The 25,329-nt window shown below is 40.4% G+C and overlaps 1 protein-coding gene across 1 annotated transcript in view; it reads right to left on the reverse strand.

Annotated features, from left to right (window-relative positions):
* LARGE (like-glycosyltransferase) overlaps window positions 1-25,329 on the reverse strand; it is a 301,741-nt gene that overhangs the window by 58,635 nt on the left and 217,777 nt on the right. The window contains exon 7 of the mRNA XM_009332983.1: window positions 10,087-10,191. Coding sequence (XP_009331258.1) covers window positions 10,087-10,191 — 105 coding nt within the window. The remainder of the gene's footprint in view (window positions 1-10,086; window positions 10,192-25,329) is intronic.

The following is a 25,329-nucleotide window of genomic DNA, read 5'->3' on the forward strand; positions in this document are numbered from 1 at the left end:
AGCTCCTCCGCCAGCTCTCTCAGCACTCTCGGGTGGATCCCATCCGGCCCCATAGACTTGTGAGTATCCAGATGACGTAGCAGGTCGTTGACCGCTTCCTCTTGGATTATGGGGGGTTCATCCTGCTCGCCATCCCTGTTTTCCAGCTCAGGGCGCCGAGTACCCTGAGGGTAACTAGTCTGATTGCTAAAGACTGAGGCAAAGAAGGCATTAAGTACCTCAGCCTTTTCCTCATCCTCGGTGACAATGTTCCCCCCCGCATCCAATAAAGGATGGAGATTCTCCCTGGCTCTCTTCTTGTCATTAATATATTTGTAAAAACTTTTTTTGTTGTCTTTAACGACAGCGGCCAGGTTGCGTTCTAGCTGGGCTTTTGCCTTTCTCATTTCCTCTCTGCACGACCTAACGAGATCCCTGTACTCTTCTTGAGTCGCCTGCCCCTTCTTCCACAAGCGATAAACTCTCCTTTTTTTCCTGAGTCCCAGCAAAAGCTCCCCGTTCAGCCAGGCCGGTCGTCTTCTCCGCCCGTTCTTCTTGCGGCGTACAGGGACAGCCTGCTCCTGCGCCTTTAAGACTTCCTTCTTGAAGATCGTCCAGCCTTCCTGGACCCCTTTGCCCTTCAGGATGGTCTCCCAAGGGACTCTCTCAACCAGCGTCCTGAACAGGCCAAAGTCTGCCCTCCGGGAGTCCATGGTTGCAGTTTTGCTGCCCCCCCTCCTTACTTCACCGAGAAACTTCATACTATAGTACTTGTCTCTGAGGGCCTAGTTTGTGTTCTTTCAGTTTTTAGACATAACAATTATTTTGTTTGCATTTCTCAGTGTGCGACATTATAATAATATATAATAATATAATATAATAATAATAAAATATATAATATATATAAAATAACATAATAAAGAGAGCCAAGTTACAATTTTCTAGATTGGAGAATTTTTAGCATGGAACTGAGGGTCTATGTTGTGTGCACTGGAGAATGTCATCAGGGCACGTGGGAATATTACAGTGTGTGAAGTCTTCTGATGCAGCGTTGAAGGACTGGAAAGAGGTGCCAAACGGAGTGTAGTGCTATCCATACTACCTTCCCAAAATATTTACTGGAGTGAACTATCAACAAATTACATTCAATATTTTTTTTTTTTCTTGACAAAAGAGAGGTTGCTCCCTGAGAAAGACAGGGTACCAACTAATTTCTGTGCCCTGTGGATGATCAGGGGGCCAAGAGTGAAGAATGAACTAGGGAGCTAAGTTATCTGACAGTGTAGACATCCAGTATGTCAGGAGTAAAGAGCTGCACCCAATAGAAAAGAAATATATCATCTCCTGCACTCAAACTTGAAATGTCCCTGTTTGTACATCCAATGACCACACAAAGTATTCTGACAACAGTATTAAACCTGGAGCTTATGTTCCCCTGATTATCCATCCTGGACTGATTCTCATACATCTCTTCATTCTTTCTGAGCGTACAATTTTACATGTCAGTGCCTCAAAACACAGAAGTGCGAGTGAGTGTCACAACTCTACATCAAGCCAGAGTAACTGGACTTTGGGTGAGCTGTCCTGAACAGGAATCACAGAATAGTACAGACTGTACAGGGTTACAGTGGAGTTCCAGTCATTGAACCTCCCTGTGTAGGCGAGTTTGGAAAAAAGGATCACACAAAGCTTGCTCCCATGGATAAAAAATGAGGAGGTTTGCTGGAATTCACTGAATATTTGCCTTGATGAAAGCAAGTACCTCTTCCAAAACTAATCTATCTTGTACTCTCCACCAAAGAATCACCCACCTGTAAAAGAAAAAAATCTGTTTCTTGATCCTCAGCTCCTGTAAATCAGCTTAGGTCTATTTAACTCAGAGAGTCAGGCATTTATATCAGATCTGGACCTTATCCATGATGCTTACCGATGTTTTTTTCTTCCTCAGAAAGCAGCAAAAAGTGAAGGGTAACAGGGAACATTGCTTTAAATTATGTGGGGGTTTTTTGTTTTTGTTTTGATCATCTCAAAAGCATCATATTTAATAGGGGTTGAAATGTCAACAATTTTACAAGGTTTCCACTTTGGACTAAGTGAAGAGGAAAAATGCACCCTGCACAGGTGATAATTATTTTGGCTGGTTTCTAATATTAACAGTAGTCCACAAGGCTAATTGTAGGGATGGGCACAGTGAGTAAGAACCAGTCACAGCTTTTCTTGGTCTGGTGTTCAGTCAATGCCCTAGCAACAATAGAGGAAATGCGGCTCATGGGCTGAACAGCCTCTTAGGTATTTCTTTATAGTAGGATGACAAAGAAGTTTGGGGTTTTGCATTCAGAAGCAACCAGACAACTTTTTTTTTCCCCTCTTAATGGGCAGTTTATTGACTGGATGAGATTCAGAAGGAATAGAACGTCCTAAGAAATGGGTTAGGGGAAGGAAAGCAGCAGCACAGAATGAACAGGTCTAAAAATCAACCACAGCGCTTTTTAAAAAAGGAAACACGATGTACTTTAATGCAATGATTTCATCCAAAGGTCAGCTGCAGGTCAATCCTTCCTGCATGATCATTTCTCTTCTAGTAACAGAGGGACAGGATTAGGTTCACAACAGAAATATAGGGATGCATTTGCGTAAGAAGAAAATGTGTGTGGAGCTGTTTAGCATGCTTATAGCAAAACTGAGGTTTAGCTTGGATAGGTGGACTATAAGGTGCCTGGAAAGTAAGTTGGACTGCCAAGCTCAAAGGGTTGTGTTCAGCAATAAAACATTCAGATGGTGGCCAGTTACAAGTGGTGTTCCACAAGAGTTGATACTGGGGCTGATACTGTTTAATATCCTGATTAATGAGCTGGAGATGAGATAGAATGCATCCTCAGCAACGTCACACATAACACCAAATTGGGGGCTGTGGCCAATACCCTGGGGATAGGGCCGCTATTCAGAGGGACCTTGACAGGCTGGACAAGTGGGCTAAGAGAAAGCTCATAAAGTTCAACAAAAAGTCCTGCATGGGATTATTCCTGAATGGACAGTACAGGCTGGAAGACAAGCAGATAGAAGGGAGCTTTTCAGGAAAAGTCCTAGAGGGCTTGGTGGACAGCAAATTGAACATAAGCCAGCAGTGCGACCTTGCGGCAAAGAAGGCCAACCACATCCTGGGCTACGTTAGTCCCTTTAGGTCAAGGGAAGCACTTGTAAGACCACATCTGAAGTACAGTCTTGGATTCCTCAGTCAAATAAAGACACCGACATGCTGGACTAAGTCCAGTGGAGAGCAACTAAAATGGTCAGAGGCCTGGAGAACATGTATGAGGAGAAGCTGAGAGAACTGGGCTTGTTCAGCCTGGAAAAGAAGGTGGCTAAGGGGATCTCTTATTGCTGTCTACAACTACTTAATGGAGCCAAACTCTTCTAAGAGATGCACAGCGACAGAATGAGAGGTAACTGACACAAACTGCAGCAAAAGAAATTCTAATTATGTATTAGGAATTTTTACTTTTATTAAAAAATTTTCTCACCAAGACAGTAGCCAAATACAGGAACAGGCTGCCTTGAGAGGTATCCTTGGGGATACTAAAAACTCAATTGGAAAAGGCCCTGAGCAACCTGAGTTGGATTTCAGTGGGAAGAGGACCAGAAGACCTCTGGAGATCCTTTCTGACCTAAACTGCCTAGAATTCTATGATCCTATTTGGGAAAGCTTCTCTTTTCACCATCTCTGCTAAGGCCTTGAGAACAACCGTGTAGAAACTATCTGTATATATAGGGTATTGCAGTGCTTCTGTCCTCCCCTGAGCTCAGTTTGAAAAAGACGGGTGGAGGAGGGAGGGTTGAGGAGCTACATCAAGATCAGGATGTAGCTGAACGTAGAGACAGAAGAAAGACTGTCTTTCCTTTCCATGGGGAAAGGAAAGAATTGAGCTGTTTCTTGAGATCTCAGTGTCCACTCAATTTTGCAGATTCTTCTTTCTCAAAAGTCTCTTGATATTTTTTCAGAGGGGAAAGGTTTGTCCTGAACCTAGTTTGCCCTAACACTAAAATGATTAAAGCATAGTGATTTCTGTAGCCAACAGCACCTAAGAGACTGATATGACTATGACCAAATTCAACTGTTTTTTGTTGGCACTCTCTTAGAGGTGACAGCTTTGACACAAAGGTGTAGAAAGACATCTTAGTTACTCTGCTACTTTCTGTGACAGGCACCACGCTACCTGTTAGAGTCCAAAGATGGAGTCCAACTGTGATGCCTCTTTCTTTGCTTTGGGACTATGGCTAAAACCTCCATTTCTGTATCTATAACGATGAACTGTCTTTACACAATCACTTTTATGAGCACAATGAGAAACTGGAAAGTGAACTTGCACTTCAGAAGAAAAAGTACTGGTTTTACTATTACTATGCATTTGTCTGGGGTTCTCCTGTCATATAATAGAAGTTTTTGTTCTCAGTTTAGGCACCTGGATGCCTCTACTAAGCTTTTATGTGCAAGTCTTTCATCTAAATTTAACCTGCTAATGATGGTCCCTCTACAATAAAGAGAGGGCATTTCAGAGTGCTGGACAACATAATTACTCATCAAGCTATGTATGTTCACATAAAGAACTGTCTTGATCAAGCTAAAAACACTACACTTCAGAACGATTCTTTAAATCATTAGATTGGAATACTACATACATATGCCCTATTTACGTACATTACATGGACAACCTTACATTATGAACTCAGGTCAGACCAGTAAAGAACCCCAAACTAGGACAATTTAATCAACTAAAAAGAAATACTTTTTATTTACTCCAATACAATGGAAACTAGAATCTGGTATAGACTGTCTGAATGCCATTGTTTTTTTATCACAGGTTTCTTAGGAGATGAAAGTTTTCAGTGTTTCAAAGAAAGTCAGGTGTTGTTTTTAAAAAAAAAAGACAGTTATTGAAGGGTCTGATAGATTCAATTGCTAAGGAGCAAAGGATGTATCTCAGAGAATGCAATGAACAGTAGACTAATTCAGCCGCAGCAATGCCATTACTACATGGATAGGCCTCTCAAACTAGAGGCACCATTTGAAAATCAAATACATATTGACCCTCATTTCAGAAATGTCAAGCGTGCTGTAAACAAGTTCTCAGTACATCACATGCTTTAGAAACTGCATGAGAAAGACTGGAAAGGAAGCTATTCTTCGAGGGTAGTCAGATTTAAGATGATAGCTTATTTTTAAGTGCAAGCTACAGATTATAGCCAACAAAGATAGGGATGTGGTCACCAAAAGCAGAATTATCATTTTAGCTCCCCACCTGTTGAGCCTAAAACCAACAATGTGTTGGCACTTCCTAAACTACTACCTGTACAATGTGCATGATACCTGTACTTCAAATGCATCTTTGTGCGTTATAAAGCACGTGTATCAGTATGCTTTGCACTCATAACAATATTGGCTGAATGAGCTCACAGTACCTTAAAGAACAAATAATCTAATCCAAAAAACTGATACAGTGTGAATCTGAGTAGGGGAAGGAAGTGCTACTTTTTGCCTTGTCATTGGTGTTGGACTTCATTTGTTCTTTTTTTTTAATTGTTAAAATGTATTTTTCTTCTGTTTGCAAAGGCTCCTGTACTTACAACCAAACCTAATGATACCAGTTCCTGTACCAAAGGCGACTAATGTTCTATGTAATGGGAGGTAGGAATATTGCAATGGCTTTCAGAGAGGGCATGGCTAAACTGAGTCAGGCCCCGATAGTGGGTATTTAAAGGTTCTACAAACCATGAGTTTTCTGACTTCTTCATTCACTGAGACAATTTGGAAAAATCTCCTCTCTCAAGCAACCACTATACTCCTTTCTTCACACCATGGAGAAAAGCACTAGTTTTAGTCAGAATCTGTGGAACATAGTTTGTAAATTAGTGTTATATTCAGATGGCTGTCATGGAATTCTGACTCTTCCAGGGGGAAAAAAAGGCATTTTGGTAACAGATCTATCCATAATTAGGCAACAATAACTATTTAAAGCATTAATTGTGAGGATTTCTGAAAAACAGAAATGTCTGATTAAATTAAAAGCACTCAGCACTTCTTAACATCAGATCCATTATCATAATGTCGTGAGCAGAAGCCCGTGGGGCTCAGATGAAAGTGGTTATCGTGTTTCCGGAGCAGGACCGCAGGCAGTTCCATGACCACCACTACTCCATTTTGCACTGCTTTACTAGTCATTTGCTTTCTGCACTGAAGACGCATAGTATCATCACAATGAAGCACAAGATGTGATCCAGTGTAATTTCATATAAACAGTCTGCCCTATGCTTGTCTTTATTATTCACAATTGTTAAATATCATGCAAAAATGACATAACATATGCTTCCCATTTCCAATTAATCTTCCATAGGTCCTTTTTTTCAGGGAAACAATAAAAGAAAGAGATTCATTCTAGCATTCTTCCAGTCATTACAAACATGGGAGTAAAGATACACGGTGCACATGTAGCCTGGTAATCGTTAGGTGCTAGCCATTCCCTTCTGTTCTCAATCCACAAATCTGGTAATGTGACATCTCTCAGTGTGGGAGTATGAATCCTCAGCTCAAGCTGTTGAGACACCTCCTTACAGTATCTAGTAGTTGCACTGAGGCAGTGTATTTCAGATGAGCCTCAAATCCTCAGGATGGGTTTCTGTAGTCTAGAAGTCTGAAATCCCCTGGACCAAAGTTTTTACAAATGCCCCCCCGGCACCGAAATTACAGGCACAGATCCATCCTAAAGCTCCATTTGAAAGGCATGGAGTCCATTCTCAGCTGATGTAAGTTGGCCTTGCTGCACTAAAGCCAGAGATGCCAGGGGTGATTCACACCAGCTGAGGAAGCGGCCTGAAATCATGGTAACAGTCACCAGAAACTGCTTTTAAAAGCTGTTCTCCACCATGATGGAAAGTATAAGGCAGACAAAGTACTAAAAGCTTTTATGTTTAGAATTTCTTTGACAAGATATTTTTCTGAGGACTAAGATGACTGTTACTCCAGAAATGAACATCAAACCATATAGTGCAATTCTGCAGCTGTCATTTTAACATCTGTAAAGAGAAAAATCATAGTGTGGCTCAGGCAATACTTTTGAAAGCACAGTTTAGTCAGTGAAAGACAATATAGATTATACAGAGAGAAAAGTGCGCTTTAGCTAATGTATGAGGAGTCTGTAAGAGTTAATCTCAGTGTAGACAAGCAAAATTGAATGGATGATATATAAAAAAAGTATTTGATTAAGCAGCTTACTGCATTTCGGCCAATGAGGTACGGAAAAAAACATGGGTACCTTTGTGGTACAGAAGGAACTGTGTTTAAAATGGCTTGAGGAAGGGAATGTTATTTCAAATAAAGAATGGTTCTAACTAAGAACATTTTAAACACCAATTAAATTGTCACTGAACTGACTTTTGAGTTTGATCTGGTTTTCCTAAGATTATATTATCATGGACTAAAGTATGACTTGGATTATCAGCCTGTGCAAATGAGGAAGAAGGATGAAAAACAACCAAATAAAATCTTTCCTTGAAAATCTGTATTGGCTGTCAGGAGACTTAGCCTGTGCACACAGGAATAGGAGAACGCATATGCTCACTGGGTTTAAAGAGCTAGTGGAGAAGGAACAAACACACCTTTGGCTTTAAGGTATCTGCCTTCTGGGACTTCCCCAACCTATATGTTGTCCAGAGTGGCTCAGACATAGAAAGGTAGGAGTGAAATATAAATTATTTGCTTCAGAAATTGGGAGGAAGCAGTGTCAAAGCAAACTTTGACTTTGAGGGGTGCTTCTGCATCAGATATGCCAGGGTTGGGTCTGGCTGAAGAGACTCACATAAAAATCTCTTTTCTTAGGATTGTATCCCAGGACTGTAGTAAACACTCTCCCAAGAGCAAGAGCAAAGTCCGTCTGAGAGCTTCCCCCTCATCCAGCTTTGTTTAGCTCATTAAAGTTTCAGGGGTTTGGGGGCCCTTTTACTGTTCCTAAGTACAACTCTAAGCACCTGAATTTCTGAGTCTTCCCCTTCCTGGCCCACTGTCTTCCATGAGCGTTTGGCTTAGAGTTACTGCCTCTCTTTCCTGCTCCCCCTTTTAGTTTTCTGAAACCTCCTTGGCCACAGTGTTGCGTTCAGTGTCAATTATTTTAATTTACTGAACACATCAAACAAGCTCCAGTTTCACTTAGTATATCATCTTCCTTGAGAAATTTGTACCTCCAATCTCTGCTAGATTACTGACGCAAACAATGAATTCAATTAAGAAAATCATAGTAAATGATGCTGATTCTGTCAATAACATAATTTGCTACTTCTCAGAGGTTGCACTGTTTCATTCAGTGACCTCTTGTTCCATGTACTTGAAAAAACATCATTCCATTTCTTATGATCACTTGTCAATCTTCCATTCATTATCTACCTTCTGGTTTTCTTTCTAAAAAGAAGAAAGTTTTTATAACTACAGGTGAGTTGTCTGAAGAAAGAAATTGTGAGCAGACTAAAATCATGGGCAGGATTATGCATGGCCTGGCAGGTATGTGTTAACGCATACCAAGAATTAACACATGCAATGTATGTGAAGGACTGCAGACATTCAATTATTTTTGCTTTCAGTGGAAGAATTTTGTGATATACTGACATTTGGTATCCCTATAAAACATTTGGAACAGTAAGTTAAGACAATATAAATTAAAGCTTTACAGCATTTTTATTTACATAATTGCATTTTAGATACTACCCACCATACATTTCTGGGTTATCCTAATGTTACGTGGTTGTGACACATTTCTCTCTGCCAGCATTAAAATGTCAGAAAGGGAAAAGCAAAAATGCAGCAGAAAGAAACTAACTATAAAAGGTAGTCATCTCTCAGTAGAACAAAAGATACTGCTTTGTGGTGTAACACTGAACATAATTGACATCAACAAGTTTAGCTGTGTATAACATAAGCTTTCAGGTTTCAGGACAAATCCATGAAACCTAGCTCTGTCTCATGCTTTTGGGGGGGGGCGGGGGGAGGAGTGGGCAGCCCAAGGCTTTATATATGCAATTCTGCTCTGGCAAGTGGAGAACCAGGAAACAAACCTCTTTTGCCAAAATCTTGTATCGTACCTATCTATGTTCTGATAGACTGTTCTTTTGAACATTTTCACAGAACAGAGATGCTTTGCAGAGGCTGAAATACAAATTCACAAAAACTGGCGTGATTCCCCCAAATATACAAAGGAATATAGAAATACAGACGACACAACCACAACTTGTGCAATTCTTTTTCTAGTTAGTCTGTTTAATTCAATCCAATATATTTTCTGCAAAGCAAAACCACTATTATGGTGAATAATTTCCTGATAGTGCAGGGATATTTAAATGGACTCATCTTTTCTAAATGGAGGCTTCACCATCTGTTCTGCCCCTTTATTACAAATAGAGAGGGAACCTAACTCACTGCATCAGCATGTAAAGCCTAGCATCGAAATGATTTAGATGTACGTGTGTGTTCTTTATGCACCTGGTATGTTTTCTCACATGCCAAACACAAATCAGTGGGAAGACCTGACTCTTGTAATCTAATAAATTGTCTGATCTAGTGCCTTTATTCCTGTCTCATGGCAGCAGAAATTGATGGCCAGTAGTTTGCATTTTATTAGGACAATTATGACCCTGTTGCTGTCCTGCAGGAGTTATATCTTTATTGGGCTGACATTTTGTGATACCATTTACCTCTCTACAGAAAATGAGCCTTGATTCCTTTTCTTTCCTTCTTGCTGGGCCTACATATGCTTCATCATGGACAGAAATCTTGTAGGAAATGTGCTCAGGATGTGTCATACTGCTGAAAAGCTCTGTCCTTCCTCAAAGGATGCCATACAATTTCTCTTAAGACCATTTAGAGAAGGAACATATTCTCCTCAGAGTAGCACAGGACCAGAAACTCCAAAATGCATCACACTGCATCATTTTTACTGCTTTAAATGACAAATTTTGCAGTAGGTTAGGAAGGGAGGTGCAAGTTACCGCATCTCATACTCTCTATACCAGGAGACTGATTGCACGCCCAATGCAAACGTTAATTCAAAGAAAACCCTCAGGGCCTACCTGTGTTGTAGCCCCTCCCAAGCGCTGGCCAGGGCCGATGATTCTTCCACAGGTTGCCCAAATACCAGTCACTCTGGTTCTCCACCAAGCCAAGAACCTGCTGCCCTGGAAATGAGCAAATTGCAAAAAGATCGTGAGACAAAAGACAGTCAATCAATGGAAAACAAACATGAAATCTGGAGAGGGACAGCCAGTGGAAAAAGAAGACAGAAGTTCGGGTGCTGCCTTCCTTTCACGCCTTCGGAAGATGCCTGCTTATGTAACAGACAGCAAGCCTGGCACAGCAAACTCAGCACGGCTCATTTCTTTCCTTCTCCCCTGGCTAGTCGGAGTAATTAAACACTGTGGGAACCTTTGTCATGCTGACAAAAATATATCACCCAGATAAATCTGAATGCTGCTTGATTTTGGAATACAATGATGGAGAATCCTCCCAGTGATAAGTAAGTGTTGGTAAAATGATCATCTAATATGAAGATCTGTTCATACTCTAATGGAGATAATATAATTGAAGAACAAAGCTCAGTATAACAAATTATTCTCTTCCCATGCCTCCCCCCTACTAGTTTCAGGGATTTTTTTCTCAGTCAGAAAGGAAATCCCTTGGATTCTAAGAGTTTACCTACATAAGAAAGTTGCACTGTTTTAATTTAAGAGAGTAATTTAAAAGTCATTTAGATAAGCCTGTGTGGAATGCTGCATAGAAATTATGATTTCAGTTTTAGATGGGCTTATTTTGGTTTAGCTTACATTGATTAGCAGCTGGCTTCAGCTAGAGTAAAACGTGTTTTAAATCAAATGTGTCTAGAAGGTTTGCACTGCTTAAAAATCAACTGAAAAGTGAATGTTTGTATAGATAAGGACTTAATTATCTATCCTGAAATGTGCTATATAAAATGTAAATAAGAGAAGTGATTGAAATCATGCTCTGGTGACGGAGGATGGAGGGAAGGGGAAAACTGCATTTGGATCTAGTCAAAGAAAGGAAAGGGAATGGTGCTTTGACAGAGGGACCCGCTCAGTGAGGGCACTAAGACTGGGATTGGAAATTATTTTGCAACCTTTTGAGAAAGCAATTAAGCATCATGCTCTGAAGGCACATTTTCAAATCCCGGTTGTGCTCATAAAACTGGGTATATGGTCACAGCAGTGCACTGAAAGGATTAAATGATTACATGTTGCTTAGTAGGACCACAGCTGTATTACTAAAATTTCAGTATGGCCCAAGACAAGATTGGGCTGAGAAGCAAGACATAAAGACAGAAGTGATTAATTCAATTTTATAATTGGCTAGGAAGACATTAGGATAGGTCAGGTGATTGTGATACTCTCCTGCGGTATCTCTAATTCAGTGGAACATCAGTAACCCCCACATGTGTCTCGAATGCCGTTTCAAAGAGTGTGAGCAGCAGTGAGTGGCCAATGCATATAACAAATAAATCAGAACATTACGAAAGCATTCAAGGAGTGAACGGAAATCAACCTAGAAATAACCTTGAGAGATTACCAAGTCCACTCCACACCACTGTTCAGGATCACCCTACTCTATCCTAACCGCAACATGCCAGTCCTCAGCAGACGTCATTTTCTAAAGATGTCTCTCCTTTTCCGTTACATGTTATATATAATATATATATTTAGTTTTTCACATTATACTCCATAACTCATTTTTTAAGAAGGTGGAAAATCTGGGGGAGAGCAGAAAGGATCATATAAAAGACCACCACACATTTATCACCCCATTGGTGCTACTGAAAACTGGTAATATTAACAGAGTGCAATGCACAAGAGAATGAAGGAAATGACAAGTTAGAGGCAGATGCATGCTAAGCAACTGATGATTTGTTCATACAAATAAACTGTAGCATCTCTCAACCTGTGAGACACATGGAACACACTAGACAGCACATGAGGTGCCACAAGCCATATATTGTGAGGAAATACGAAAGGGATCTCAACTGGCTGAAACAAGTCTTAGCCAAAAAAGGCTGAAGGGCACAATTTAAACAAACATTTGTTGATTCTGTGCTGGAAGACTGCCTGTTCTTTATAACCACTCCCTTACAGATGAGGCAGAATAAACCAAAATAAGAAACTACCATGGTTAGTAAAGAATGAGAAAAAAAACCCAATAAAAAATGCAGGTGCAGCTGGGCTGGAATGGATTGGCACAGCTGGTAGGAAGAGAGTGACCCTGCCCATATTCTAACAGCGCATTTCACAACTCAGCAGTCCACAGATCCTTCTCAGGATAGTACTGCTAACATCAAAAGAAATGTTAGAATTCCATTTGCAAGAAGCAGATACTGAACTTACCATGGAGTATCAATCTGCTTTCATTATTTTAGCCCCATGCATTTCCCAACAAGCCACAGATTTCAGCCTTCAAACTGATGAATAATAAAAAATGAACAAACCTTGCTGCTTGTTAATGGTTTTCCTTTCCCACCTACCAGTTCAAAATCTCAGTTCTGACAATGTACCCCTGAAATACTTCTCAGTTATTATTTCTCATGCTAAGATAAACTGAAAAGGCTCAGGAAATTATGTTCGCACATATTTATTGTAGCTGTATCATTTCCTTCCCCTTTTTCCCTTTACTTTTGAAGACACCAGAACAAATCCTGCTCTCACCAGTATTCCTTGAGGTTTGATATGGGACATGGATGAAGGCAGAAATTAACATCATGTAAGCTTTAGGGCTTAGATACATGGATCAGATAATGTGACTTACTGTGTATCAACTGAGCTGGAATAACTGCCTGTACATGTCCTTTTAGCTTGTCACAAATACAAAGTAAAATGTGTTAGCTAACGCACTTCAGCTTGCTTTTGCAATGGTCTGGGAATGCGCATGTGTTCACGTACTGTCCTAGGGTAGTGCATGCAACTTGTCAGGCTGTTGTAACTTGCTGGTGTCTAAAAACCTACTAGGCAGATGTGATGGCTTGTCTCCCAAGCCACCTTGGAGAAAGTTATGAAGATATGTTTTGTATCTTCTCTAGTTATATTTCTTTTTTCTCTAGCCTGCAGTAGTGTTGCTGTCTCTGCCAAAGAAGAATATTTTTATTTCCCTTTACATTGTCTCTATGATCTTGACTTAGGGCAGAAGTGATCAGGAAACCAGAACTTCAGCTGCACAGCAAATATTAATGGTTCCAAAAAATGTTTTCATGCTGAATCAGTATAGAAAAAAGAAATTCAGAAATATCCTCTGGAAAAAATTCCCCAAATATTTTGATCTGAAGATATCAAAATAACCACATCTAAATGTACAACCCTCCTTATTTTAAATAATATCAAAAAATGTGGCACATAATACAGATGCATAATATATACTGTATTATTCTATGTATCTACAAGTTCAAACAAAATAAAATCATAAGCTTTGCCCTTCCAATTTTGAACAACTAAAAATGTTTCACTCAAAACTTTCACTAAAATTGTTATATTAATGAATCATTGTAAGAATATCTGTCTAGTGTATCTGAGCATTACCAGTTATTTCATTTAGTTATTTGCTTTTTCAAATGCGTTATGAAGTTACAGAAATGAAGCACTGGCCAAAGCAATGCACGGTGTCGAGCAGGCACAATGAACGCTCTCCTTGCCCACAGTTCTCTGACAATCCATCAGCCCCAACCTGTCCCTTTGCCACTCTTCACGTCTTCCCCACAAGGCGCATGCAATTCTATGGAGACTTTCACCAGCTTCATTTCACCTCTGATCATACCGGAATCTGAATTCAGATTTTCCGAGGAGAAAGACTAGAGTTCCCTGCCACCATGGACTTTTGTAAAAGGCAAGCATAAAAGAGTTATGTGAGTTATTCTTCCAGCAGACGAGAACACGGTGGCTACCATAATGAATTTGAATTGTTCAGCATTTTGAGCTGCCTCTTTCTTCTTCCTAAGACTTATTATAATAAAACACTATCACTAGCAGCAAAAGCTCTGTCATTGTTTTCTGCTCTGGCCCTGCAGTTATGATTAAGTGCACTCCTCTCACTCTCTGTTACTCCAGGCACAAGTTAGCTTATGAAAATGAAGCTGTCTTTCTTACTTATTCATACATCACCACTAACAGCCAGACAACAGAAAACAAGGCTATGATTCTGGCATGACCATGGTGAAAAATTATCGAGCAGGCAGAATTACAGCTGGATTGTCAGGAACGGGGCTGTATGCTGCCTGGCTGCAGGACGAGACTTCTCCAGAAGGCAGCTGCACAGCTACAGCATTTTGCACAGTACAGCTCCCTGACAGCTCTTGCATGATGAGAAGTGCTTCTCTCCTTGCAAAAGCTTAGCTGTTGCTGGGAAGAGGTTTCCATGGAAAATCAGATACTTCTGAGCCTGACAACTCAATGCCTTCGATTCTGTTTTCACTACATAGGTTTTTGATGGCTAACGGAGGGGAAAGCATGATCCTCTAATTCAGGCACTGAAGGGGACTCCAGATCTCATCTCAGCTCCTAGCTCAGATACTGATTTCTTGGGTGACACTGGACAGATCACATAACAGCCTCTTGCTCGATTCTCCCTTAATAAAAATGGGGAGAACAATAACTTTTTACTCCTCTCCCATTTTGTCTGTCTCACATATTGCACGTATAAGCACTCTGAGGTAATAACTGTGTGTTAGTTTGCACTGAAAGTGTAACAGCAGCTGCGTGTGGCCAGGCTGAAGCTCCATCCGGCACAGTACTGGGTCTCCAGCAGCAGGGAGTAGCAGCTGTGCAGTAATGGAGCACAACAGGGCAGCTGTATGGTGGCGCTTCTTAACAGTGGTCCTCCAGCTTCCAGTGACTTGTGGCACATGACACATCTGAAGAAGTATCAGTTTTTATTTATGTTGAGCCTGGTATCTGCTAGTTTCATTTGGTGCCCAGTACAATCTTGGTGCCTGTGAACAATATTTTCCTATCTGCCCTGATTTTTTCCCAGTTTTAGAGAACTGTATCTTCTCTAGAGTCTTTGGTACAAAGGGCCCTAACCTCAGCTCTTGCCTTGAGGTATTTTGCTATTACAAACAATCACAATAGTAGTAAAAAATTATAGGTATTACAACTATTTTCAACATCTTCTTTAGTGGAAGCCTTTTTTTTTCTCTTTTTTTTTTTTTTTTGGTCTTAGACACTACAGTGGCTTTCACATGACTACACTGCAATCACAGTAAGAGCAATGGGCCCACATCAAATACTTTGGGTGAGTTGCACTTTCTGTGGTCCTCAGGACATCAGGTTGTTTCTGGAAAGGGAAAACAAAAAGGCATGTTAGAGGGGTGGGAAGGGGCAGGGTGGGGTGCCACCTTTTGATCACCCATGGATAAAGGGTGAGCTAATAGCACAGGAGAGATCCGTTTCAGCACAGCTCTCCTGGTTGTTACATTCGCAAGGTTTAGTTGTATTTGGAATGGGCCTCCAAAGTGAAAAGCAAGTGCAAAGTATTTTTCAGCCTTTAAAAACACAAGTAGTAAGCAATTTCTACACTGCGGAGGTTATTAAATGAGAACAGAGAAGAACTTTGTCTTGCTACTTGTAACTACTTTAACAGCCATGGTTTAGATCATTAGGAATTTAATACAGACACAAATGCTGGAGCCACAGCCAAGTACTGCCAAAGCAATGCATGTCTTCAGTGTAAGCTGAAAGAACAGGAGAAGGACTCAACAAGAATTTAAGATTCAAGCTTGGCAGGAATCAGGAGAACTGCAGAGTTCTGCTCTCAAAATGGGACACAGAGAATAAAAAGGTGACAGGAGGGAAGAGGGGAAAAGGTACATATTCTGAGTGCTGGAACATTTCTAAATTGGCCAGTACCAAGTCTGATGAACGTAGTCAGCACTAGCAGAATCTATGGTGGTACAATGAAGCTGGGTTATTTTCTGCATGACTTGGGAGTTAAAATTTTTCATTAATGTCCTTTCCCTCTTCTCCTCTTCTCCGGATTTCTTTATCTTTTAAACACCTGCATAAGATACCCTTCCTTTCTGAAATGTGTAAGGACACATCCTTAGCTGGTATACATCTGTATAACTTCAATGAAATCAGTGTACTTATGCTGACTGATACCAGCTGAATGTGTTGCACTTCATGTTAAGTCTTGCCTGAGCGACTGACCCCTTCTCTATGGCCTTCCAGTCCCTGATCTTGCACCAGTTCATATAAAATATGTGGCTTCTAAAATCTTCCACTTCTCCTGCCACATCTCTCATCCACCTCTTCAGATCACTGTTAAGTTCAAGCTTTTCATCCTCACTATTGATGCCCTGTGCAATTCTTGCACTGTCTGTATCAATTCATGTTTCTTCCTGCTCCCAGACTCAATCCTCTCTTCTACTGCCATGTCCTCTCTCATCCCTAAAAAAGACTCTGTCTTGTCATGCAACAAATGTCCTGACTTACCTCTGAAAATACATTTCTAGCACAAAAATTCTCAGCACTTCCCTCTAGAAAGTTTTTAGTAATTTTACCATGAATCCAGTGTAAAATATGCACATGAAATCTTGCGTGTGCACTGTAACACAAGCCTGCCTGCCCTCAGAAACACAGGATGACATTTTCTCATATGCCTGTGCAGTGCAGGATACACTATGTTCAACAGAACTGAATACTTTAACCTCTTCTATGCATTTATTTCACAGGTGTGCATACACGTAACAAATATATGCATTATATGTGCATGCACACATACACAGGTATATACATACACACACACACATATACATGTGCATAAATATATACTGGTGTGGGGGTGTGTGTGTATAGACAGGTATAGGAAAAGGCAGTCTCCACTGTGAAGAACTTATCTTTTACATGTGGAAAAAGCAAGTTTCAGGGAAAAACGCCCCCTACACAAGTTTAAATTTTTATTTGATATCTCATTTGCATCAAATATATCGCTGTTTCCCAACAGCCCTTCTTAGTGGATTAATTGCTCATAGAGAGAAACTGCATGGACAGTTATTAAGGAGCAACTTGGATGAGAAGGAGGCCAAAGAGTAGCTCACTGATGGTACTGCAGGACTGTTTCAGGAGAGGAGAAGATGGCTCCATGGGAGCATCACATTGGATAGCACACTGGTGCCAGGAGAGGAAGAAAGGAGGCAGGTAGTGAACATGTGATAAGAAAGGAGGGCAGATAAGTGAAGCAGAGGTAGATACAGTACATCAAGGGCAGGGAAAGACAAGATGGGCCAGGTTGACTCAGTGAAGGAGAAAGGAGCTAGTGAAAGGAATAAAGGAAGACACTAGCAACGCTGGAACAAGGATCTAAAGCAATGGTATCAGTTGACTTCTGGATGTACTCTGAGGTGGTGATGTGGCCAGGGCAAAAGAAGTTACAGCAACTTGGGCTGTAAGAATAACTCAGCAAGAGCCTGTACAGAAAGAAACATGACAAGTGCTCCGTAGATGGTAGGAGGGAGGATTCAAAAGGCACAATCATACACAAAAGGTGATCAAGAGGATGAATATATACAGAATTGGATTGAGAAAGGTTGGGGTAAAGAGCTAAATCTGTGATTCATCTTCATAAGGAAAGGTGAAAGAATGAAATCAATCAAAAGAAGAGAATATATTGGGTTTTCACGCATCTTCTCCTCTCCTCCAAAGAGCTTGTTAGAAAATGAGAGGACAGTGAGGAGTCCAGCAAACGACAGTGAAGCTAGCAAATCTATCATTAATGTTTGCAGCACTTTCATCTGCAGAATTTCAGGGAAATGGATTCTCAGCAGCCAAGCACAAGAGAGTAAGCGCAGAAAAAACTTTCACTTTGGAACAAAACTTTTTGAGCTTTTCTGTGACAATGGCAAGGCTTCGTGCACCCATGACAACAGGGCTCCTGTGTTGCCAGCAACTTCAGAAGTCGAAGATGTTACAATTTGGCCATGCATAGAAGTTTTTGTTTGTTTTCTACCTGGCAGGAAAGGATATGCCTGACACATCGCAGGAAAAGTGCTCTAGCATGGAGTCTCGGGAAGAATGAGCCTGACCACTGAAACAGTTGTGAAATTGTAAGCTAGACCAGAAGGGATGCCCATACCAGCTTCACGGGCTGCTGAGCCTGTCCTTCCTCACCTCAGTTATTATGTCACTGTTTATAGCACAAAATGTCCCAGCAGCAGAACTGACATCTAATTAACAGCAATAGGAGACTTGACATGAACCCTTTCTCAGGTGATAGGTATTCTCTCCTAACCAGGCTGCAGGAGGTCAGCGAGATGTACTTGTTGCTCTGACTACACACCTCACTTTTTTATTCACACCAATGGCCGCTTAAAGATTGTGTGCCCCGATACTGCTTTTTCCTCATCATGGTCTTCTTTTTAATTTTTAATTTATTCAATATAAAATCCCACACTCTTACGAAATCGAAAACTTCTTGCTCAGAAAGCAGCAAAAAGTCCCTGTAAACACAGTGAATTCCAATCCACTAGTTCTAATATTCAGGCATTGGTCTGAGAGAAAAGATATTTTTAAATGACTGCGCTCAGTGTTTGAGGAACATACAAGCTATTAAATCCATGGCTTGAATTTGTGCTATGCACATGATCACTGAACAAAAAATGCTTTCTTTTTTGCTGCCAAAGATAATGCAATAAAACTGTCTTGGAGGAGTGTGTGAAGAGCATGAAAGTAACTGTCCACGCACCATGACTCTGCCTGTCGCAACTGTATCCATTTTATAAAGGGGATAAGGTCCTGGTATGCACATTTTGGTCAGCACAAACCCCATCTGTGAAATGCATCTCAGTAATGGGGAGCTGAGCAGCAGGCTGCAATGTGTAATCAGTAATCTAACCCTTATGCAATGCCTTTCATTAGCAGCGCTTTACAAAGGAAAGGAGAAACCACCTTACAGCAGGAGAAACTGAGGCACATGGTGATGGAGCGACCTTTCCAAGGTCACCGGGGAGGCGAATGGTGGTTGGTGATCTATGAACAGGTGCCAGGACTTGTAAGACCCAGAGCACTGCTCTTGAATACTGAGAGACACCATCCTTTTTAGCAGCCTACTGCCTAAACTGCCACTGCCACTCAGTAATCATTTAGAAATTCCCACTCATTCCCATACAGAATAAGAGATGCTTCTGCCCGATACGACAAAATAGTGGCTGTACCAGAAGCCTCATGCTTTAGTGATGAGCTCAAGAGTCTTGGGATCTGTTCCTCATTCTAATGTTGACCGGCTGTGCAATCACAGATGGGTCACCTCTTTGTTGAGCTTCAGCCTCTCTAAGTAGGGCATGATTCTGCAGTCAGGCTAAATAGCGGATGTGCATATAAGAAGAAAAGAACAACCTGGAGAACAGAATGGAAAATTTTATCCTGACACAATGTTGCAAGTTATTTTGTCAGCAAGAGATAGAACACTGCATATATCTAACAAACATGCAGAGAATTGCTCTTAAATTTGAACACAACCATTCCTTCTCTATGTCCTTCTCTGTCTTTTAACCTGTACCCTGGAAACAACCGGATTTACAGGGCAAAGTGGTTGAGACGTTCTCTTTCTGAAAATGTGGCTAATCGTAAACTCAACTTGAAATCATATATAGCATTGACTCAGTTTTGCCAGCACGTAAGAACTCTGTCCAGTACTGCAGAGTCAAGACTGGCACAAAGATAAAATTATGAAGCCGCGCCAGTCACGCAGTACCTTGAGCTCCAAGGTTGAATAGTACAGTATGTCTCATGGATTGCTAGTAAACATTAGTTACTATTTACTTTATCTGTTTTCAGCTGTTTACGACACGTATGACACATTTTGCTAGCATGACAGTGAAGTGGTTAATACTCCTGATGGAGAAACCAGTAAGGCTTGGAAAAAGCAATAAGAAAAAAAAATTCTTCAGTCTTTTGCAGATCAATCTTTGTGGATAGTTCCAGAGGTTTTAGGGTGTTTAACTAAAGTCCACCTCAGCACTGACATTTCCCTTTTTTTCCTGTTTATTAGCTTAGCGCTGAGTGATACCTGTTTTTCTGAAGAGAACCTCCGAGCAAAGAGGAAGAAGGCTGTCTCAACTGAGTAAAGGGATAAAATCAAGTGTTACGAAAATCAGCTTAAGCTCCTTCTCTCTCTCTCTTGTTTAATCATTTAGTTAGTGTAGGTCTTGCTTTAATTGAGACAAACAGATGAAAAATGTGAGCCCAATAGTACACAGAGAATGCAGAATTTATGAGACAGCCCTGAGCCAGAGAGACGTTAAAGTGTTACAAAAGAGTTGAAGTCTAAAAGCAAAGAGGTGAGAGACTAGCAGAAGGTGCCAGTTTCATTAAGTAGATATGTTGATGATAACGGGAAGAAAGGGCAAGACTTGCTGTCCACTGAAACACAACAACTTCCATAATGTATTCTGCACATCATATCGTTCAGGCCTCTAATATTTCATTCATTGATTTTATTGTCAAATGAAAAGGCGCTTGTTCCAAGTGGCATTTAGTGAGACAGATGGGGAGAGACCCAGACTTCATTACTGGGAGTTTGCTCTCTGGATAATGTTGACATTATATGGGTAAAAAGCAAAAATAGTGCAACAGTCTACCAGCCCTAATGTTTAGAAAAGTCTCTTTGGTTCTCTTCCTGGAAGCTGAAGGGCTTTTCACCTGGCCAGACTGCAGCCTGCCTCACATGTCATCTGCATCTGTGAAAAGGCATCACTCATGCTTCTCACACAGGAGCTTTGAGATAAGCTCTGTTAGTCTAGGATTCAACTTTTGTGCTGACTGCTGTTTTCTGCTGTAGGAAGAGAGAAGATCAGAAGAGAAGTCTATCAACTATTAAACTTTCTGGCATCCAGTTTTAAGGAAATATTCTGCATAGTGCTTACAAAACAGAGAAGACATACATATATGTATTCAACTGAGCCTGTTCTCTTTAGTCTCAGTAGCAAGTATCATCAGAGAAACCTTGAAGTGTGTTTACTGACACTCAATAGTTACAAGTGGTCGCACCAAATGAGAGGCAGAGAAGAGCTCAGAGCTCCTTTTAGCCACAGAAATAAATGTACAGAAAAGTCAAACACCAGAAAGAAGGAAATGCACATCTGTATGGGAGTTCAAAAAGCACCCCGGAACAACCTGCCTGTTGCCAAATCCACCTAGTAGAGGCTAAGAGAATATTGAAACAGTGTTGGTGAGAAAAAGCACTCCAAACCTTGCTCTCTTTGGAAAGACCTAAAGGAGGAAAATGCAAAAAGTAAAAGCAGTTTCTGGAAGAAAATCCAGAACATTCCCTCTTAGAGAAGTATCCTCTTCTCAGTGAATGACTGGGTTATGATCATGCCTGCTTATCCTCCTTCCCTTTCTAGCCTTATTAATTTTGCATTCCTGGTGCACGGCACCATGGCCTCACCTCACAAGAAGCTGCCTGCAGCCAGACGTTACAGATACTTTTTTAAGCTATCGGAGAAGCTGGTTCAAACCCTTACAGGCTAAAGAATAACCTGCAAGCAGGCCCTCCCTTTTCTGTCCATGTGCTCCTTCCCCTTCCTTCCCATTTTATATTAGTATGTAAAATGTAGCACTAGCACCCCACAAACTCTCCTTCATACTCTTCCCCTGTAATTAGGTCAATTTGTTTGGGCCTTCTGAAAGGTTAGGTGCTGGAGTCAAGAATCAAAATGGATTTAGGCTGAAAATAGCTGGTGGATGTCTGGCTTGACCAAAATGACAGCATGTATAGGGAGGCACAACAGCAGAACTTGAAGTGCCTGTGTGTTGTGGTTAAAAACAAGGTGCCTACCAGCAGCTTGGAAAAACTTTTGTGAACTGCTTTGTTAGTTACGTTTATAAACTCCACCTAGATTTAAATTTAAACAAGTGTCCCTTTGTTAATCTGAGCCTAATTTAACTGCTTTTTTTTTAGTGATTTTTATAGCAAGGTTTAGGGTGCAAGCTTTCCTTCAAAAATACTGAAGAGAAGAATCAAAATGATCAGCTCAAATACTGAAAATGTCTAGATAAGATAAACCATACTTCCACAATAAAACAAGAGAGAGGCATGAAAGTATTAAGAATTCTGAGGACATCAAAATGCAGCAAGCCAGCTGTGCAACCACTGCAGGAAAGCATGCAAAGGGCAGGAAGTTATGGTGTCAGTTAATCCCCTTAATCTCTACTAATGCATGAAGTGTAAGCAACATTTCTTTTATGAAGCAGTAAAACGCTGTTACGAGTTTTGAATCTATCTTGCATCTCAATGAATTCTGTAATCGAAAGGCTAAGAACAGCAAGTCAAATATGAGTAAATTTCCCTTTACCTGTTTTCCTCTTCACCTGTCTAGGGACAAGATGGAAAACAATATAAAAGTTGAAAGCTGTAAAATGGCCTTGGCTAACTCACGCCCTCATAACCACAGGTGTTGGATGACACACTGTACTTGCTTTTAAAAAGGGAACAAACATATGAGATAAATAAGATAAAGAAAATTATCCACAACCTATCTGTACCATAAGCAGCTTCTGCATAAAAAAAGGTATTACAAAACAAAGGGCTTCACTCTGTCTTCCTTTGGGAGAAAAAAAAGAAATCCCTCACCCACCAGATGATCACAAGACAGACCCTTCATTGGCTTGTAGTTCCATGTAGTGGAAACTGATGTCACCTTTTTGTCAGTCATGCTGCAGATCTATTAAGCACCATAATAAATACAAATTACAATAGAAACACACTTAATACTTTAGCAAATTAAAAACGGATTGCCTTTCAAGTACTGAAAAATAGCAACAAATCAATATGCATTTGCAGATCTGAAAGGTATTAAGTCAAAAAAAGGGTGATGTAGATGACAATTTTGGCTGTGTATTGGGAAGATCAGCAAGACCCAATTAAATCTAGTGATGAAATCTTGGCTTCCATTGGATTTAACACTGTGAGAATTAATTCAGACCTCAGTCACACAAATGCTGTAGAAGCAAGCACACTAATTTCAGAAATTATCACCCCATAGCAGGAGCTACTGCCTACCTAGTTCATCTCAGTGTACAGCCATCTGGATTAGCTGCAGCCCTCTTCACTGGCCCTCTATAATGGCTGTATGGAGAGTGAGAGGGACAATGAGTCCCCATAAAATCTGTTAATGCAGCTCATGGAAAAGTAACGAAGAGATGATGGCAATAATTTCTTAAATCACTCCAAGCAAAATTGTCAGAACATCAGTTTATGCCTCCAAAAGCATCCAGTAAATGGGACATTTACAGTTAATCTGTTCTAATCTCTAGAAAAGGTAAATCCTTTGTTAGCTCTGAGGACAGATTCTATAAACCTGGTAGATTTGTGACAGTCTCCCTTCAGTATCTTACTTTAGCTTCCACCTCTGCCGTTTTAAAAGGTGAAACTGATCTTCTTTCTCTAGGATTCTTTCCTGGAGGTGCACAAATATTGTACTCACTCATAAAATCCAACTGTATAGTCCCAAACAGACAGACCTGCCTAGGATTCACTCTTCACAAAAAAAAAAGATAGTGCAGGTGGTTCTGAATAACTCTTGTGAAATCATCTGTGCACAGATTTTTCTTTTCAAATGCACTCTAATTAACTCTTATTTTAGTCCACCCAGTTCCAGCCTCCTTCTATTACAGTGACTTAAGCACCCCCCTGGGGTATTTCTTAACTCCCCACTTCATTAGCGCTACTTTTAGCCTGGACCTACACTTGTTCCCTATCATGCCCTAAGAGTTTTCAGAAATGAACTTCTTTTTCACAAGATTATTTTATTTCTAATTTGTATAATTTTGTTTCTGTGTTCAGTGGTGTAAAATATGGATTGTCAACAGTGCCTTGTAAATTGGCATAAGAAATGTAGGGATCATTTTCAATGGTACATACATACTCAAAACAAAAAGTAAAAGAACACAACACCCCCTCTACAACACGAGAAATGCCAGTTTCTTTCCTTCTAGAATAAGATGTGACCTTCCGACTGAATTTAAAGCTCTTATTCTGTCACTTAGGCTCAGCCAATTAATTGCATGAGGAAACAAACTCCAAGGCATAGATCAAATTCTAGGACAGCTTTCCATTTGTTATCACATGAAGAGGAACTCAGCTCCTGCCTTTCCATGAAAGGAAAATATACAATTTCCCATTTAAGCTTATAAGATCAATGCTGCAAGAAGAGAAATGTGTGAGTATGCATGCACTGAAGGAAAGGAAGATTTATGTAAGATGTGACTTAAGACACAAAGGCATTAAAAAGAGATCATTATCTGTTTTGGAGGTGGAGAAAAGATCTTGATATCATTATCAGATTCTGATCAGCTCTAGAAACTGAAAAGTACTAATGCTATTTCATTTCACGACAGATGGGAAGGTTCACCCCTCAGGAAGACTGAATGAGGGCTGACTCAACAGCAATCATAAATTACTAACTAATTTGAAGGATTTTTCCCCTCCTCTTTTCCTCCAAGTCCTCTAAGCTAATTTTGTAGCTAATGCAAGGACAGATCTGAGGGACTAATTATCAAGCAGGTACGACAGGATTAAGTAAATGCTCTATGACGAGACAATGCTGGGCTTCTCTAACTGAACCACTACATAAATTATTTGTGGTCAGGATTAAAGTATTTAATTAAATCATCTTTGTGTAGATGAAACATGAAAATTATTTTTTAAATTGCTGCAAGAGAGAAAAAAACTTCCCTTCGTTTGCTTCTTACAATCTATTATTGAGTCTGTAGTTCAAAAAACAAAATGATCAAAACAGCAGTGACTCACTGGCAAGAGCATTAGGATAAATCAACGTACCTTGAAAGTTATCTCCTTGCATACTCTTCTCCCCCAACCAAGATGATTGCAATGTTATGCAAATGCGTTACTGGAACAAGGACAGCTTCCAGACCAGAAAGGTAGTGTCCCTTCGTGGTCTGATTGGTTTACACACAGGAATTCTCCTTAATGTAAAGTTGTCAGTCACTTCAGTGAGCTCTTACTAACATTAGCAGTCTGCTAGCAGACTCTGAGAGAGAAAAGGGATTGTCAATTTTTTGCTTTACACAAACAATAGTGGGAAGTAAGGAAAGGCTTGCTATTTAAGAAAAGAAGCAGCATGCGTAGAACAAAGGATTTTTTGACCCCTGAGAACAACAAAGGGAAAAAACCCCACAAATTTAAGACATAGTTCTTCCTCCTGAGATTTATTTTCTGCAGTACCAGAAGGGAGAACCAACATTGCGGATAGAGTTGCTCAGTTAAGGTCAGTAGGTCCAAAACATCCTCTGCCTCTCTTATTGCCCACATCA

The sequence above is a fragment of the Pygoscelis adeliae genome, unplaced genomic scaffold (genome assembly GCF_000699105.1).
Source record: "Pygoscelis adeliae isolate BGI_AS28 unplaced genomic scaffold, ASM69910v1 Scaffold38, whole genome shotgun sequence".
Taxonomy (NCBI): Eukaryota; Metazoa; Chordata; class Aves; order Sphenisciformes; family Spheniscidae; genus Pygoscelis; species Pygoscelis adeliae.